We start from the raw sequence: 14,977 nt of genomic DNA on the forward strand, positions 1-14,977 counted from the left end.
TGTTTTGGATAATTAGCCATATTTTGGATAACTGTGGTTGCATTTGGTTTCTGAAAACCACACATTGAAAGAATGAATTGGTCATGGAGAAGGTAAACACATTGTTCTTTATTTTCCCGACAACAACATAATGAAAGTCTTTGTTCTTTTTTTTCTGCAGTCACCAGCAACAGTCTGGCTTGACCAGTTTAAGGCTTTCATTCTGGTATGTGTATTTGAGGTACAGCCCAGCCAAACCAGTATGGTTTGATGGATAAATCCAGACCACTGTATAAGGTAAGTTGTGGTGTTTATAAACAGACTCAACAGTTAGCACCAAGTGGGCCGTGGCTTCATAGTTCTGTGGCTGTGTTGATGCTTCTGTGTGGAGATCTTGTATTCATCTTAGTGCTAGCGGGATAATTGAGTTACCTGGACAGCATTTAAGAACTAAAGCTTCATCTTTCTACAACACAATATCATATGAACCCCAATGTACAACATACAAATGTGCACGAACACGCGCACACACAAACCTCATATACAAATGCTCCCAGTTTCAACCTTGTTTCCACTTCTCAGCCACATAAGGTTTCTGTCTTGCTCTTCTGGATTTAAAGTTGATACAATGCACTCCATTTTTAGTGTTAAACAGAACATTTCTTTATGGAGCAATGACCACCTAGATACACACGAAGCACACACTGTATCATCATCATGAAGATTGAAAGATATCTAAACTATTTTCTACAGGGCAACCAGAGTCCAGACAAGTTAGACATAATACAGCAATCCATGGTACTGCAATCCTGCACATTCAGTATCCAGCCTCATGTTTATTGTACTACACGAATGTTGTCATAATACCACACTAACTGTATGACAACAAAGTGTATTGAACATTCATCCCAATACATCTTCTCAATTTCTCTCTCTTAGAAATTGTCCTATGTATTTTAGACCACTTATTAAGGCTTTGAGATTACTTAAACATGCATAAATAGCTATGACAAATCACACACAGCAGTAAGATCTTCCACTGTCATCTTCAGGTCAAAATGTCCTGTTCCAGTAGCTCAATTAGACGGGTATGTATTAATCATGTGACTTATCTACTGTTATGGTGTATAATCCTAATAAATTAACAGAGATATTGTCATAGGTATTCATAAATGTTTAGGTATTGTCTCTGATGGTATTTGCCTTGGCTTGAGAGGACATTATTTTGGAGCACGTTCAATGAGGATGGTTTCCCTCTGATTGACAGCTATCCAGCTCCTCTTTCTGTGTCCCTCTGCACTTTCACTGATCCCTAACCTCTGACCCCTTGCCCATAATTCTCCCTGTACCATCCCCCTAACCGGAGAAATGATACTGACACGGCACCAAAATACAAACCTCACGTAGTCACCTACTTAGGCCACATCAGACATTGTCTTTCTATCCCAGACATTTGATGTGAAAACCTATGCACGCACCCCCTCTCCCAGCCAGTGTATTCTTGATGCTTTACAGCACAGAGCGGGACTAGAGCAGAACTGATCCTCAGAGAGAGTTAGTCAGCTGTGTGCCACTGTGGGGCTTTGCAGGCTGGATGATAGCCAGTTGAGTAAGTAACTATACTCTAAACGGTTCACACTGTGGTCTCATACTCCATCACCTCTGTGGCTGAGCCCAGACAGCGGTACTGGATCCTTGGTGTGACCGGAGCAGCACCCTCGAGCACCAGGATGGTTTTGCGCAGCCGGCGGTCGATGAAGTGGGCATCCCAGGCAGGGTACTTCTTCCTGGGCAAGTCTATACGTATGACTGGCCCTTCTGTCCTAGGGGCGAGGGGTGGGAGATTTGGCTTGGCTCCTCTTTTAAGTGTTCGTACCAGAAACACGTCTGCATTAGCCCCTCCCATCTGCTCACGGTCTCCCCCTTTAGTCCTCTGCAGAGTCCTGGGGGGGCTCGCTACTACATCTGGAGGGAGAGAGGAAGCTGGGGAAAGGCAGGACTCCACTGCTACCTCCTCTGGTACCCCCCATCCCCACCCTGAGATAGGACCGTCAGGGTGCAGCAGGCAGTAGTAGACTAACATAAAGAAGGTGCCCAGAGCGTAGCTACTGGCCACCATACACACTATGATCAGGGCATTGAAGTCAGAGGTATGTGGGCCACGGTACACATACCAGAATGTGGTGAGTGCCGCATTCTCAATGAATACAACCACACTGTAGATGAGCATACGGCAGCGTGTGCGCCCCTCCCTCACGCTGAACCAACAGAAAACATAAACTATGCCGACCATCATGTTATAGATGACCTCCTCCCATTTGGACATGCAGAAGTCTGTTTCGCCTTGAATGATCCAGAATGTCATGATGCACCAATGGGCCACGATGAAGATACCAAAGTAAAGCTGGAATACGGAGGCGAACAGGGCGAAGGCCATCGTACGGGCTCCGATGGTAAACAGGTGCCACAGGATTTGCACACTGACGGCCTTGTAGGACATGGGCAGCTTATCGTCCCGGGAGTCCCTTAGAACCTTCTGGTAGGAGGCGATCATCCAGGACAGGGACACCAGCGAGGCAGAGGCTGAGAGGCCTGGAGAAAGAGGGAGAGAGACCGGGAGAGGGAGGGAGAAAGAATAATTAAGATTGAGCAGGGTAAAATGTGCTGACTATCATGAGAACGCTGCTGAGTCTGTGTGAATCAGAAGGCTCTATTGTAGGTTATAAAGGAATTCTTTAGAGCAGGGATGGGCAACTTTGATGGGGGTGGGGGCCACAAAAAATATGAACTCATCCTTAGTGGCTCTGTGTGAAGGGATTTTCTTTGTTATATTAAGAATGGTGACTAACTGCGTGGATTGAAAATCTGGCAGTTGTGACTATGTGAGGTCATTATATGGGGGAGTTTGAGAGGGTGATATCATTAGTGAGTGATAAGGTAAAGGACTTACAGGAGCAATTAGGGTTAAGTGCCTTGCTCAATGGCACATCAGATTTTTCACCTAGTCGGCTCAGGGATTCAAACCAACAACCTTTCGGTTAATGGCCCAATGCTCTTAACCGCTAGGATGCCTGCCATCAATGTGAAAGTCACAGTCGATTGTATGGGGTAGTTTGAGACCATGACTCACCCTGCAACGGGAGGACCTGGCTGGCCTGGACCATGATGCTTAGCTGCAGGACCAGCTGGGGGGCGCTCTTCAGGAACGACTCCAGCAGACGCAGCATGCTGATGTCAGCACTCTCAAACATCATGCGCCAGTAGAAGTGACGTCTCTCGTGGTCCCCACGCCAGCGACTCTGCACCCCCAAGTACAGGGCATGGACATACCTGTGGAACATCAGAGGGGAGGTGGGGGGATAGGGACAGAGAGGGAAAGGCATGAGTATCATATTAGAATTATGTCATCATTTGTGCGAGAGAAGAATCTCCAGCTATCGAGAGACGCTCCATATCAATCTGTTTCATCCACATGCCAGCACCATCCCAAGACAGATGGCTCATTGCAGCCTCAGTCCAGCCTCATTCTAGCAACTGAACATCAAACTCTCCAGACAGCCTGGGAGCTGTCACTCCATCCAGACAGAATAACTGGTAATGGTATGTCATCTCTTGGTAGAGTGCCATTGAGCGGGTCTGGTCACTTCATCCTTTCCTCTCCAGGCTACAGAAGTGATTGCTTTGACAATATAAAATTATACTTTCTCATTTGACCTCTCTAAATGTAGTTAAATGCAGGGACTGTTTTTGTCACTTTATTACCTCTGACTGATTTGGTGGAAGAGAAGTGTTTCTCTGTGATGGCTAGAGGGATGATGGGATCATGGGACAGAAGAGAGCTCTACACTACAGTATCTCAATGACCCCAGTGAACAAGGAGTTAGTATAACACTTTTTGTTCTGGTTTCCTCTGCCTGGGGATGTCATATACACACAGTACACACATAATTGCATGCTATAGTTGCCCACTGATGATTATGCTCATTCAAAGTAATCCAAAAGCATCCTGTTCTGGGACTCCTAATCAACTGTGCTATTTTTTTTATTTTTTATAAACTTATTTTGTACATAATGTTGCTGCTACCGTCTCTTATGAACGAAAATAGCTTATTTTTCATTTTTTTATATATTTAACTTTTACCCCTTTTTCTCCCCAATTTCAGGGTATCCAATTGGTAGTTACAGTCTTGACTTATCGCTGCAACTCCCGTACGGACTCGGGAGAGGCGAAGGTCGAGAGCCGTGCGTCCTTCCAGCCAAGCTGCACTGCTTCTTGACACAACGCCCGCTTAACTGGGAAGCCAGCCGCACCAATGTATCGGAGGAAACACTGTACACCTGGCGACCTTGTCAGTGTGCATTGCGCCTGGCCCGCCACAGGAGTCGCTAATGGGAAAAAAGGATCCCTGTTGGCCAAACCCTCCCCTAACCCAGAAGACCCTGGGCCAATTGTGCGCCGCCCCATGGGTCTCCCGGTCGTGGCCGGCTGTGACAGAGCCTGGACTCGAACCAGGAGCTCTAGTGGCACAGCTAGCACCGCGATGCAGTGCCTTAGACCACTGCACCACTCGGGAGGCCACCCGAAAAGAGCTTCTGGACATCATTTCCATTTACGTCATTTAGCAGACGCTCTTATCCAGAGCGACTTACAAATTGGTGCATTCACCTTATGATATCCAGTGGAACAACCACTTTACAATAGTACATCTATATATTTTTGGGGGGGAGGGTGGGGGGAGGGTTAGAAGGATTCCTTAATCCTATCCCAGGTATTCCTTAAAGAGGTGGGGTTTCAGGTGTCTCCGGAAGGTGGTGATTGACTCCGCTGTCCTGGCGTCGTGAGGGAGCTTGTTCCACCATTGGGGTGCCAGAGCAGTGAACAGTTTTGACTGGGCTGAGCGGGAACTGTGCTTCCGCAGAGGTAGGGAGGTGAGCAGGCCAGAGGTGGATGAACGCAGTGCCCTTCTTTGGGTGTAGGGACTGATCAGAGCCTGAAGGTACGGAAGTGCCGTTCCCCTCACAGCTCCATAGGCAAGCACCATGGTCTTCTAGCAGATGCGAGCTTCAACTGGAAGCCAGTGGAGTGTGCGGAGGAGCGGGGTGATGTGAGAGAACTTGGGAAGGTTGAACACCAGACGGGCTGCGGCGTTCTGGATGAGTTGTAGGGGTTTAGTGGCACAGGCAGGGAGCCCCGCCAACAGCGAGTTGCAGTAATCCAGACGGGAGATGACAAGTGCCTGGATTAGGACCTGCACCGCTTCCTGTGTGAGGCAGGGTCGTACTCTGCGAATGTTGTAGAGCATGAACCTACAGGATCGGGTCACCGCCTTGATATTAACGGAGAATGACAGGGTGTTGTCTAGGGTCACGCCAAGGCTCTTAGCACTCTGGGAGGAGGACACAATGGTGTTGTCAACCGTGATGGCGAGATCATGGAACGGGCAGTCCTTTCCCGGGAGGAAGAGCAGCTCCGTCTTGCCGAGGTTCAGCTTGAGGTGGTGATCCGTCATCCACACTGATATGTCTGCCAGACATGCAGAGATGTGATTCGCCACCTGGTTATCAGAAGGGGGAAAGGAGAAGATTAATTGTGTGTCGTCTGCGTAGCAATGATAGGAGAGACCATGTGAGGATATGACAGAGCCAAGTGACTTGGTGTATAGCGAGAATAGGAGAGGGCCTAGAACTGAGCCCTGGGGGACACCAGTGGTGAGAGCACATGGTGCGGAGACGGATTCTCGCCACGCCACCTGGTAGGAGCGACCTGTCAGGTAGGACGCAATCCAAGAGTGAGCCGCGCCGGAGATGCCCAACTCGGAGAGGGTGGAGAGGAGGATCTGATGGTTCACAGTATCAAAGGCAGCAGATAGGTCTAGAAGGATGAGAGCAGAGGAGAGAGAGTTAGCTTTAGCAGTGCGGAGAGCCTCCGTGACACAGAGAAGAGCAGTCTCAGTTGAATGACCAGTCTTGAAACCTGACTGATTTGGATCAAGAAGGTCATTCTGAGAGAGATAGCAAGAGAGCTGGCCAAGGACGGCACGCTCAAGAGTTTTGGAGAGAAAAGAAAGAAGGGATACTGGTCTGTAGTTGTTGACATTGTAGGGATCGAGTGTAGGTTTTTTGAGAAGGGGTGCAACTCTCGCTCTCTTGAAGACAGAAGGGACGTAGCCAGCGGTCAAGGATGAGTTGATGAGCGAGGTGAGGTAAGGGAGAAGGTCTCCGGGAATGGTCTGGAGAAGAGAGGAGGGGATAGGGTCAAGCGGGCAGGTTGTTGGGCGGCCGGCCATCACAAGTCGCAAGATTTCATCTGGAGAGAGAGGGGAGAAAGAGGTCAAAGCATAGGGTAGGGCAATGTGAGCAGGACCAGCGGTGTCGTTTGACTTAACAAACGAGGATCGGATGTCGTCAACCTTCTTTTCAAAATGGTTGACAAAGTCATCCGCAGAGAGGGAAGAGGGGGGGGAGGATACAGGAGGGAGGAGAAGGTGGCAAAGAGCTTCCTAGGGTTAGAGGCAGATGCTTGGAATTTAGAGTGGTAGAAAGTGGCTTTAGCAGCAGAAACAGAGGAAGAAAATGTGGAGAGGAGGGAGTGAAAAGATGCCAGGTCCGCAGGGAGGCTAGTTTTCCTCCATTTCCGCTCGGCTGCCCGGAGCCCTGTTCTGTGAGCTCGCAATACGTCGTCAAGCCACGGAGCAGGAGGGGAGGACCGAGCCGGCCGGGAGGATAGGGGACATAGAGAGTCAAAGGATGCTGAAAGGGAGGAGAGGAGGGTTGAGGAGGCAGAATCAGGAGATTGGTTGGAGAAGGATTGAGCAGAGGGAAGAGATGATAGGATGGAAGAGGAGAGAGTAGCAGGAGAGAGAGAGCGAAGGTTGCGATGGCGCAATACCATCTGAGTAGGGGCAGAGTGAGTAGTGTTGGAGGAGAGCGAGAGGGAAAAGGATACAAGGTAGTGGTCGGAGACTTGGAGGGGAGTTGCAGTGAGATTAGTAGAAGAACAGCATCTAGTAAAGATGAGGTCAAGCGTATTGCCTGCCTTGTGAGTAGGGGGGACGGTGAGAGGGTGAGGTCAAAAGAGGAGAGGAGTGGAAAGAAGGAGGCAGAGAGAAATGAGTCAAAGGTAGACGTAGGGAGGTTAATAAAGTCACCCAGAATTGTGAGGGGTGAGCCATCCTCAGGAAAGGAACTTATCAAGGCGTCAAGCTCATTGATGAACTCTCCAAGGGACCCTGGAGGGCGATAAATGATAAGGATGTTAAGCTTGTGTATAAGCGGTGTATAATATTAAAGAAGACTCGAGGTATTGCTCGCCTGAGGTAGAGTACCTCATGATAAACTGTAGACCACACGATCTACCGAGAGAGTTCTAATCTATATTATTCGTAGTCGTCTATTAACCACCACAAACCGATGGTGGCACTCGGACCACACTCAACGAACTGTATAAGGCCATAAGAAAACAAGAAAATGCTCATCCAGAAGCAGCACTCCTAGTGGCCGGGGACTTTAATGCTGGCATACTTAAATCCATTTACCTAATTTCTACCAGCATGTCACGTGCAACCAGAGGGGAAAAAAACTCTATACCACCTTTACCCCACACACAGAGACGCATAGAAGGCTCTCCCTTGCCCTCCATTTGGCAAATCTGGCCATAATTGTATCCTCCTGATTCCTGCTTACAAGCAAAAACTAAAGCAGGAAGTATTAGTGTCTTGCTCAATACGGAAGTGGTCAGATGACGCGGATGCTATGCAACAGGACTGTTTTGCTAGCACAGACTGGAATATGTACGTACCACCTCACTACCGTAAGTACATATCCCAACCAGAAGCCATGGATTACATACAGGCATCATCCGCACCGAAGTAAAGGCTAGAGCAGCTGCTTTCAAGGAGCGGGACACTAATCTGGACGCTTATAAGAAATCCTGCTATGCCCTCAGATGAACCATCAAACAGGCAAAGCATCAATACAAGACCAAGATTGAATCCTACTACACCGGCTCTGACACTCGTCAGATGTGGCAGGGCTTGCAAACTATTACGGACTACAAAGGGAAACCCAGCCGTGAGCTGCCCAGTGACGCGAGCCTACCAGATGAGCTACATGCCTTTTTATTCTTGCTTCGAGGCAAGCAACACTGAAGCATGCATGAGAGCACCAGCTGTTCGGGACGACTGTGTGATCACGCTCTCCATTGCCATTGTGAGCAAGACCTTTAAACATCACAAGGCTGCAGGGCCAGATGGATTTCCAGGACGTGTACTCGGAGCATGCTCGGACCAACTGGCAAGTGTCCACTGACATTTTCAACTTCTCCCTAATAATTCCACCACATTTACAGTTGAAGTCAGAAGTTTACATACACTTATGTTGGAGTCATTAAAACTCATTTTTCAACCACTCCACAAATTTCTTGTTAACAAACTATAGTTTTGACAAGTCGGTTAGAACATCTATTTTGTGCATGACACAAGTAATTTTTCCAACAATTGTTTACATAGAGATTATTTCACTTATAATTCACTTTATCACAATTCCAGTGGGTCAGAAGTGGACATACACTCAGTTGACGGTGCCTTTAAACAGCTTGGAAAATTCCATAAAATGATGTCATGACTTTAGAAGCTTCTGATAGGCTAATTGACATCATTTGAGTCAATTGGAGGTGTACCTGTGGATATATTTCAAGGCCTACCTTCAAACTCAGTGCCTCTTTGTTTGACATCATGGGAAATTCAAAAGAAATCAGCCAAGACCTCAGATTTTTTTTTTTTAGACCTCCACAAGTCTGGTTCATCCTTGGGAGCAATTTCCAAACGCCTGAAGGTACCACGTTCATCTGTACAAACAATAGTACGCAAGTATAAACACCATGGGACCACGCAGCCGTCATACCGCTCAGGAAGGAGACGCATTCGGTCTCCTAGAGATGAACATACTTTGGTGCGAAAAGTGCAAATCTATCCCAGAACAGCAACAAAGGACCGTGTGAAGATGCTGGAGGAAACAGGTACAAAAGTATCTATATCCACAGTAAAACAAGTCCTATATCGACATAACCTGAAAGGCCGCTCAGCAAGGAAGAAGCCACTGCTCCAAAACCGCCATAAAAAAGCCAGACTACGGTTTGCAACTGTACATGGGGAGAAAGATCGTACTTTTTGGAGAAATGTCCTCTGGTCTGATGAAACAAAAATAGAACTGTTTGGCCATAATGACCACCGTTATGTTTGGAGGAAAAAGGGGGAGGCTTGCAAGCCGAAGAACACCATCCCAACCGTGAAGCACAGGGGTGGTAGCATCATGTTGTGGGGATGCTTTGCTGCAGGAGGGACTGGTGCACTTCACAAAATAGATGGCATCATGAGGAGCGAAATTATGTGGATATATTGAAGCAATGTCAGTCAGGAAGTTAAAGCTTGGTCGCAAATGGACAATGACCCCAAGCATACTTCCAAAGTTGTGGCAAAATGGCTTAAGGACAACAAAGTCCAGGTATTAAATGTCAGGAATTGTGAAAAACTGAGTTTAAATGTATTTGGCTAAGGTGTATGTAAACTTCCGACTTCAACTGTATGTGAGGAAACCATGAATAAGGTCTAGAGCCGTGCCATTATTCCGAATTTTAATTGTATGCCCTCTTAAAACCTCTTAGATGTAAGGTCGCTTTTTAGCGGACCTGTGTGGTTCTGGTACCAGTTCTGTCTGACATTTTTGCTTATAAATTGATCTGTGGATACCTAGTGGATATCGAAATGGCTTGCATTGAGCGATAGCCCTGGTTCCCACGTACACAGTCGTATTTTTTCTGAGCCCGTGTGACGTATGATGTGAAATCTGAAACCACTTGAAGCTGGGATGTTCCTCCTACCATTTCATTCGCTCTTCCGACTGTCCATCAACTCCTGGCTAAACCCTACATCACAGCCACTGACAAAGCACATGCCTGCAAGCATTAGGTCATAGCACAGCAGGAGAGAGTGGTTTCATCATGATAGCACATTCAGAGATCGATTTATAGCCATTAATCAAAAATAATGAATCGATTTGAAACAAACACTTTCTGTTTGGCACAGAAGGACAATATTAACATGAGATGAAAGGCGAGTACCTAGAGCTCTGTGATATGTTCACAAAGATAGGGGCAGAAGTTTTGATCAAGAGAGACCTTTAGAAAATATGCACATGTACTCTAACACTAAACATACAAATATGTATTTACATTTATAAGGCAGGTGAAATCTTATAGGTAGTCGTTTTATAATTGCATTATGCTATATTTAGAAAGTATATAAGTCATTTAAAGCCTTATTCATACAGTTTTGTTGAATAGGAAATACATCATATCAAATATTTCATATTTTTATCATATTTGTACTGTGTGCTTGAGCTTGTGTCCTCAATAGTGACTAAACCTCAGCAATTTCTAACTATTTTTACCAGAAAGGTGAGATTTTAACCTTTTCTTTGAGTATACAGCATTACTAGTTATTGTTTATGATAAATAATTACTTTTGGGGATTACATAGATGACATTTTCGAATACGTTTAACTAGATAATTTGCATGGATGAAATTTTGACATCCAAGCTAAGTAATACCCATATATATTTATAACTGCCACTTTGGTGTTAGTTTTCTTCAATGAGTAGCTTACATTTTGCATCATTCTATTCCATTTACATTTATTTCCTCTGTCAAGTCTGTTTAAACAGTTCCTGAGGGTCTTAGTATTCGTGGATCATATTAGGCTAACGTTGTGCTATAATTTGGGACATGCAGTGGCGTGTATTCATGGATGCCAAGGGAAGCCAGGCTTCCCTCTATGTGTACAGAGACACAACTTTGGTCCTGCCGTTTCACGTCCCGCACCCATGCTTGCATCGTCCAACTGTCCCCCGCCCACTTCGCTTCTTTCATTAAAAATTCATGGCCTTCCAATGACCACGTTTACATGCACACAGTATTCCGGATAGTGGCTCATATCCCACTTAAGGTCTTATTCGGGATAAGCTGTTTCAAATGAAAGTTTATTTGTCACGTGCGCCAAATACAACAGGTGTAGACCTTACAGTGAAATGCTTACTTACAGGCTCTCACAATGCAAATAGTCCGGGTAGACATTTGATTACCTGTTCAGGAGTCTTATGGCTTGGAGGTAAAAACTGTTGAGAAGCCTTTTTGTCCTAGACTTGGCACTCCGGTACCGCTTGCCATGCGGTAGCAGAGAGAACAGTCTATGACTGGGGTAGCTGGGGTCTTTGACAATTTTTAGGGGCTTCCTCTGACACCACCTGGTGTAGAGGTCCTAGATGGCAGACAGCCAGTGATGTACTGGGCCGTACGCACTACCCTCTGTAGGTACTTGCGGTCATAGGCCGAGCAATTGCCGTACCAGGCAGTGATGCAACCAGTCAGGATGCTCTCGATGTTGCAGCCGTAGAACCCTTTGATGATCTCAGGACCCATTTACCTTTGATATCCCACTCAGGAGTATCTCTGTATCAATGAATGAACTGAATATTCCTCAATTAAGTTCATATGGGTTAAATGGAATAGTAACTGAAATATGGAAACTGACTGTAGTAACCTCACATGTAGCATAATATCATATTAACTCCTGCAGAAGTATGTATTTCTTGCAGTGAAATGATACAATAAATGTTCATTTTGTCTTGGGAACAGGAGTGGAGAAATATTTATTTATTTCAGCATCTCTTGAGAAAATGCAAGTGTAATGTGTTATCTTTCACACTGTTATGCAAGCAGACAGTATTTCAACACCAAATATGCACCTAAAACAAACTGAAGTCTTACCAGAAACATGCTTAATCGTTTTCTCAGCTTTTCATTTCCCTAAAACCATTCAAACTGATGACATTTTGCACAGGACCAATCTTTCCACTGTTTTGGAGTTAGTGAGTTTTCTCCCCGGTCCCTAAACGAAATATACAACTTTACTGGTGTTAATTACATTACTAATGTATTAATTATATCAATGTAAAACATTATTCTGGTGAGAAGTACTTTATTTAGTCTTCTGGTGCAATAAGTTATGACAAAAGAGAAGCTGCATGTATCTAACTATAGTTGACAAACAAATGGTCTAACAAATGTCGGAAATTATAAGCAGAAAGTTGTCTAAATTAAGAGTGAAAGTAGCCAGTAGAGAATACTGTCCATTACGGAGTGTCAGCAAAATACATCATTATGGAATTATGGTGGGTCCAACTGTGCAGGTAGACTACTTTTTGAAGTGATTTGTTTGACAATCAGATGAAAACATCATAACACAACACCAATGATATGCGAGCTTGTGCAGACCCAGAAAAAACCCAGTAAAGGAGATAAGGCTTTTACATGCCACAGTATCCCGTCTAAAATCAGCATATCCCAGGCATTTTATACGGGTTTCTCAAAACTGAGATACGAGCCTTTTTCGGGTTATTGTAAACGGAATATGATGATTATGTGTCAACTCCAAAACAGAATACTTGAGAATCCATAATAATAACGGGATATTGGTGTGCATGTGAACGTTGTCATTGTTTAATCGACCCCAACGTGCTATGTTGGACCTCTTCTGTAAATCTGAATACGAATTACTGAGAAGTGTGTAGGATAGGCGTAAATTCCTAAATCGGAATCGGCACTATTGTGAATACAGTAGCCTTCTCTCTGGATGAGTTTAAATTCGTTTAACAATTAGGTCAAGATTGAGCTGTTAAAACAAACCCGGACATCGTAGTCTAGTAGGGCTACTAGGGCTTTTAGAATGCATTGATCACCATCTTCGCAGAACCCTTTCACACACACGCTCAAGCCAGTACAGTATCCGTATATGAGAGAGCTTGGGTGATCTTACCTCCAGACCTGTGCTAGCTGAAATATATGGATGAAGCATTGAAAGAGCCACATAAAGGCTCTGCAGCAACCCCGGGCTCCTCCCATAGTGCCCGTCTTAGGCAATTTCCCGAACTCAGCATCGCGGCCAGCGCCCGGTTGATCGCTGTCCTTGGTGGTGAAATGGCTCTCGGCGCCCGATGCTGCGACCGCTGCTGCGGCTGTGCTACTGTCGTTGGTATCCGAATAATCATAGGCGAACCACCTAAAACTCAGCACCTGAACCACCACAGATGGGACAATCACGAAGACCAGTGTCAATGCAAACCACCAGTAGTTCCGGCTGAGGTAGTAATCCGCTGCCAGCCACAGGTCTGAGGCCCCGTCCGAAAAGAACACCAAAAGGGCACAAAGCGTCCAACTGCAGTCGTGGAGCGAGTAGCGCTTCCTATCAGGGAGGCACTGAGGCGAACGTTCATCTGAACCGGGCAGGCACTCGGGCAGGATGTCATTTCGCAACGAGACGGGTGCACCATCAGATTTAGCGGCCATGTTTGTTGTAGAAAAGAGAGTGGGTAAGGGAGATGGGAAAATTATGGAAGGGAGGAGGGGGGTCGCGTATGTGTGTGAATGCATGCGTGTGTGGGGGAGAAAGGAAGGGAGGAATAAAAGGCGAAGGGAGGTGAGAAAGCGAAAACGATATTTCATAAAAATCCTGACAAAAATGTGATTGATTTAGCTCTACCATATAACGGAAATGAAATGTGAAATTTTAGCAAGCTAGATCATAAGATTAATGATTGTGCGGTTTTATTAAATACTGCATTTGCACTGGCAGGGGAGACATGACGAAACAGTTGGACGTTCCATCAATGCCGAACCGAACAATACTGAGATGGCCGTTATGAGAACACATATCAGATGTTAAAATGTCAATTTACTATTATTTATTAAGAAATTAATTATATGGAGGCTGTGCTGTTGCTGTGTGTGTTTTTCTTTTTTTGTTTGAACATTTCCCTTGGGAAAAATAAATACAAATTTGACTGGGATATGTATATGAAATGTAATATCTTTCCTGCTAAAATATATTATATTAAGTCAATTTACAAGTACATTCAGTCCTTTGTTTCATACGAGTAATTTGCTATAAAGAAGCTGGTTCTTCCTCGGTGTAATTTAGGCCTACACGATTCATGTGCCACAAAGATACTGTACTTTTAAAATGTCTTAATATGATGATGTGACAGACAGGGCTATCAAAAAGCAGGCTCCTATGGATCCTGGTACAGTCTCTAATTATACTGACACCTACTGGTGAAAATGTGAAGCAGAGTTGTAAAAAATCTAAAAAAGGAATCAGTAAGACTAAGATTATTGTATAAAAAATTGCACAGACGATGTATGAGACAAAGCAAGACAGAACAATGAAGTTGATTCGCTTGGACAGGCTCAGTGTGGGTATTTTTTATTAAGAGAGCATGTTCATCTCAGATTTATCATCCCATCACCACCTTCTTTCCAGAGTTCCCAAGCTCTTATCCAGTAGCTGCTCAACCCTCTTCCTCTAAAAATATACAGAAAGAACTGAATGAATAAGTGAGTGTTTTATTTGTTGCAATTCCCATGATTCACATACTCGTTATATTTTTACTCTGACAGTCATATCCACAGTACCTTGCCTGGTTCTTGCAGAAGAGTCATGTTAGTGTGAGGTCAGGCTTTAGCTCAGTATGTTAACGTTGTCTTTACATATGGCTTTGCTAACCTGGAGTTTGTCAAAAGGATCCTGAACATTGAGTCCTGTCTCTTCTTGTGGCAGTAAAAGCTCCAGCCGTACAGCCCTCTGAGCAGTGGGCTGACAGGCGATCATCAGACTTATATCTTGGTTCTTGAGAGCAATAATAAAACAAGCAGGTAGAGGTAAAGAGAAGACTGAAAGATACTGTATATGCCTATATTTTCATATTCTATGTAATCAGTGGAACATACACTGTAGCAAAGAAAACAAAAAGTACTATGGGAGTGAGATATATGTTGGTGGCTTGTTGTAAGTTGAAAAAACGTCTATACAACTTTTATGGTCTTACCCTGATGTTCTGGTGACGCAGCCTCAAAAGGCAAACCCTGTTGCGCGCCTCTGCAGCCTT

General features: G+C 45.1%; 1 protein-coding gene across 1 annotated transcript; it reads right to left on the bottom strand.

Moving 5' to 3' along the window:
* Positions 1-88: 88 nt before the first annotated feature.
* LOC106572471 (XK-related protein 7) lies at positions 89-13,391 on the bottom strand. Its single transcript, XM_014146687.3, has 3 exons — positions 12,850-13,391; positions 3,110-3,309; positions 89-2,571 (listed from the first exon to the last, which is right to left on the bottom strand). Exons 1-3 carry the CDS (start codon positions 13,377-13,379, stop codon positions 1,613-1,615), a joined length of 1,689 nt encoding a protein of 562 aa, XP_014002162.2. The 5' UTR covers positions 13,380-13,391; the 3' UTR covers positions 89-1,612.
* Between the last annotated feature and the right edge of the window lie 1,586 nt (positions 13,392-14,977).

The sequence above is a fragment of the Salmo salar genome, chromosome 15, assembly GCF_965601325.2.
Source record: "Salmo salar chromosome 15, fSalSal1, whole genome shotgun sequence".
Lineage (NCBI taxonomy): Eukaryota > Metazoa > Chordata > Actinopteri > Salmoniformes > Salmonidae > Salmo > Salmo salar.

Bases quoted from the DNA above. Each gene is read 5' to 3' on its own strand.
- LOC106572471 (XM_014146687.3), bottom strand. From the start codon at position 13,379: ATGGCCGCTAAATCTGATGGTGCACCCGTCTCGTTGCGAAATGACATC. The intron at 3,310-12,849 runs GTAAGATCACCC...GATGTTCCACAG, and splicing joins CAGCTAGCACAGGTCTGGAG to GTATGTCCATGCCCTGTACT. The intron at 2,572-3,109 runs GTGAGTCATGGT...CTCTTTCTCCAG, and splicing joins CCAGGTCCTCCCGTTGCAGG to GCCTCTCAGCCTCTGCCTCG.